The sequence below is a fragment of the Hippoglossus hippoglossus genome, chromosome 24 (genome assembly GCF_009819705.1).
Source record: "Hippoglossus hippoglossus isolate fHipHip1 chromosome 24, fHipHip1.pri, whole genome shotgun sequence".
In the NCBI taxonomy this organism is placed as follows: domain Eukaryota; kingdom Metazoa; phylum Chordata; class Actinopteri; order Pleuronectiformes; family Pleuronectidae; genus Hippoglossus; species Hippoglossus hippoglossus.
Genome location: NC_047174.1, coordinates 19908537 through 19911833, shown reverse-complemented (window position 1 = coordinate 19911833; position 3297 = coordinate 19908537). Strand labels below are relative to the sequence as shown.

General features: G+C 45.6%; 1 protein-coding gene across 1 annotated transcript; it reads left to right on the top strand.

Annotated features, from left to right (window-relative positions):
• Positions 1-479: 479 nt before the first annotated feature.
• LOC117758242 (gamma-crystallin M2-like) lies at positions 480-1248 on the top strand. The gene has a single exon (XM_034579760.1). It carries the CDS (start codon positions 537-539, stop codon positions 1086-1088), a length of 552 nt encoding a protein of 183 aa, XP_034435651.1. The 5' UTR covers positions 480-536; the 3' UTR covers positions 1089-1248.
• Positions 1249-3297: the final 2049 nt, after the last annotated feature.

Sequence of the window (3297 nt, the reverse complement as noted above, 5' to 3'; positions counted from 1 at the left end):
TTAAAAAGTGGAAGAGCAACCCTAACCCTAACCTTAAGTGCTGTTCATGGGTGTTTACATACTGTCACTGTTTTCTGTTCCATATTGCTTGACACAAATGTTACCGTTGCGACATTTGAGCATTAACGGAAAGCCCCATTAAATATTTTGCAAAATGAACACTGATCACTGATCTGGCAAACTGTGAAGAATGAGACGACAAAACAAAATTCCAGACCTAAGGATGGTTTTGTGCTCTACAGTAATGTAAGCCTTTGCAGGCGTTACAAAGGTGCTATTGTTATTTGTTAACCCTTTCAAAAAGGTATTGACAGTATTTGAAGTGAAACCGCCTCTCTAAGGTTTTTTGGGGCAACAGTTGTAAATGTGGACCCTCACTGGTATGTTGCTGTGTCAGGCTGTTTTCACAAAGGGGCTCTCTGCTTGCCAGGTATATAAAAGGAAGGGTCTCCAACAGGTAGTCAAGCAGTTCAGCTCAAGAGCATTAGCAGCAGCAGCAACAGCAATAGCAGCGGCAGTGACAACACCTGGCAAAGATGACTTCCAGTGGCATGAACATGAGCAAGATCATCTTCTACGAGGAGAAGAACTTCCAGGGCCGCTCCTACGAGTGCATGAGCGACTGCCCTGACATGTCCTCCTACATGAGCCGCTGCCATTCCTGCAGGGTGGAGAGGGGCTGCTTCATGGTCTACGACCGCACCAACTTCATGGGAAACCAGTTCTTCATGAGGAGGGGCGAGTACGCCGACTACATGAGCATGATGGGCATGAGTGACTGCATCAGGTCATGTCGCATGATCCCCATGCACAGAGGCTCCTTCAGGATGAAGATCTACGAGAGGGAGAACTTCCAGGGCCAGATGCACGAGGTGATGGATGACTGCGAGGATGTCATGGACCGCTATAGCATGTCTAACTTCATGTCCTGCAACGTGATGGAGGGCCACTGGCTGATGTATGAGCAGGCCCACTACAGAGGAAGAATGATGTACATGAGGCCTGGAGAGTACAGGAGCATCATGACCATGGGCTCAAGCAGCATGAGGGTCATGAGCATGAGGCGCATCATGGATTCCTGCCACTAAATGACGACTTGTGATGGTTAATTAATTACTGTGTTACAGAGCAACTTATCTGGAGCAGGATACACTCGATGTTGACTGCAGCAAAAGGATAACAAACACCAAAGAACTGTTTTTCAACTGCACTGCCTCAATAAGAAACGAAATAAAGTCAAGTTTGTTATAAAATATGATATTGCTTTTCTTATTTCTATTCCTCTCTCTTCCAATTATTTTCATTCCTCTTTCTACGAATCCTAAACATACCTCATCAACCGTGCAACCCCAACTTCAGATATGTTTGATATGTCTGACAATAGGTTTGCTGTAAAAATGTATTTATGTACGCCTGTGTAGCAAATTATATTTATGGTACAAACCAACCTGGGTGTCTCAGGCTCTGCTCTCTCCCTGCTCTCATCCTACCTCAACGGCCGCACTTACCGGGTAACTTGGAGAGGATCTGTGTCTGAACGTTGTCCTCTCACTACTGGGGTCCCTCAAGGTTCCGTCCTGGGTCCCCTCCTCTTCTCTCTGTACACCAACTCTCTTGACTCTGTCGTTCACTCACATGGCTTTTCCTCCCACAGCTACGCAGATGACACCCAACTAATTCTCTCTTTTCCCCAATCTGAAACACAGGTAGCCGCAGGAATCTCTCCCTGTCTGACTGTCATCTCTCAGTGGATGTCCGCACACCACCTGAAAATTAACCTTGATAAGACTGAACTTCTTTTCCTTCCAGGGAAAGACTCTCCCACCCATGACATGACTATTACCTTTGACAACTCCGTGTTAGCCCCCACTCAGACTGCTAGGAACCTGGGTGTGACACGTGACAGTCAACTCTCCCTTACTGCCAACATTACTACAACAACCTGCTCCTGTAGATTCATGCTGTACAACATCAGGAGAATACGTCACCTTCTCACTCAGAAGGCGGCGCAGGTTCTGGTCCAAGCCCTGGTCATCTCACACCTAGACTATTGTAACTCCCTCCTGGCAGATCTACCTGCTAGTGCCATCCGACCTCTGCAGCTCATCCAGAATGCAGCAGCTCGACTGGTCTTTAAACTAAATTCGCTCACACTACTCCGCTCCTCCGCTCCCTTCACTGGTTACCAGTAGCTGCCCGCATCCATTTCAAAACATTAGTACTTGCGTACCGTGCTGTGAACGGATCGGGTCCAGTCTACATCCAGGACATGGTCAAACGTTACACCCCAGCCCATCCACTCCGCTCTGCATCTGCCAATCGACTTGTTGCTCCCTCACTGCGAGCTAAACACTCAACAAAATCACGACTGTTTGCTGTCCTGGCTCCTAAATGGTGGAATGAGCTCCTCATTGACATCAGGACAGCAGAAAGTCTACACATCTTCCACCGCAAACTAAAAACACATCTCTTCTGACTATACCTTGAATAAAGAAAGAAAAGTTTAAACTAAAAATGCATAACTTAAATTCATAACTTAAAGCTGGGTCTTTCTACAGGTAACACATTTTAGTCATTTTAGTTACATTATTTTCAGTGTTGTGCATAAAACTGAGAGGGCCTGCTCCTGATTAACTTTGCAGACCTCAACTCATTTCCTTTCTCGCAAGCAAGGAATATTATGCTAGTGGTAAGATGGCTTGAGTCTTTGTGGTGCATTCAGGAAGGCCACTTTAAACAGAAATCTGGAAGCACTGTGGGTCCAACCCCTCTGCTAGTGGTTCTAAACAAGACTTTAAGAAATACATGGCATAATAATCTATGTTACTTGGTAGAATATATTGAGCTAACAGATTTGGTGCAGCTGAGGCACATCCAAGCACAGAGGCAAATTTCCTAAGTTCACCCTCCAAATTTAAAAACGTTGACACTGAGGCTTTTTGTGTCTCCTGCTTTCCCTTTTCTTTCTCCTGTGCCTCTGGTGCCTTGTAGAGAGATCACAAGAAGAGAAAGGAGAGGGACGAAATATCCCTATTCACATCCATTCTTGAAGAGAAGCAGCCATCTGCCAAATGTCTCTTCACATTAACTTTGCACCATTGACGGCAGTGATGGTGAAAGACAAAACTGCACAATGCTGGGGCCATTATGGCTGGCACATCAAGTTCTCCAGCTGATTTTAGTCTCCCTTTTCACACCTAACAGCAGGGTCTAAAAGTCTTACTTTCCCATTCAAATTAATGGGGATGTTGTCTCAGACCTCTGTGTATCTCTCAAATAAAAACATGAGACCTGATC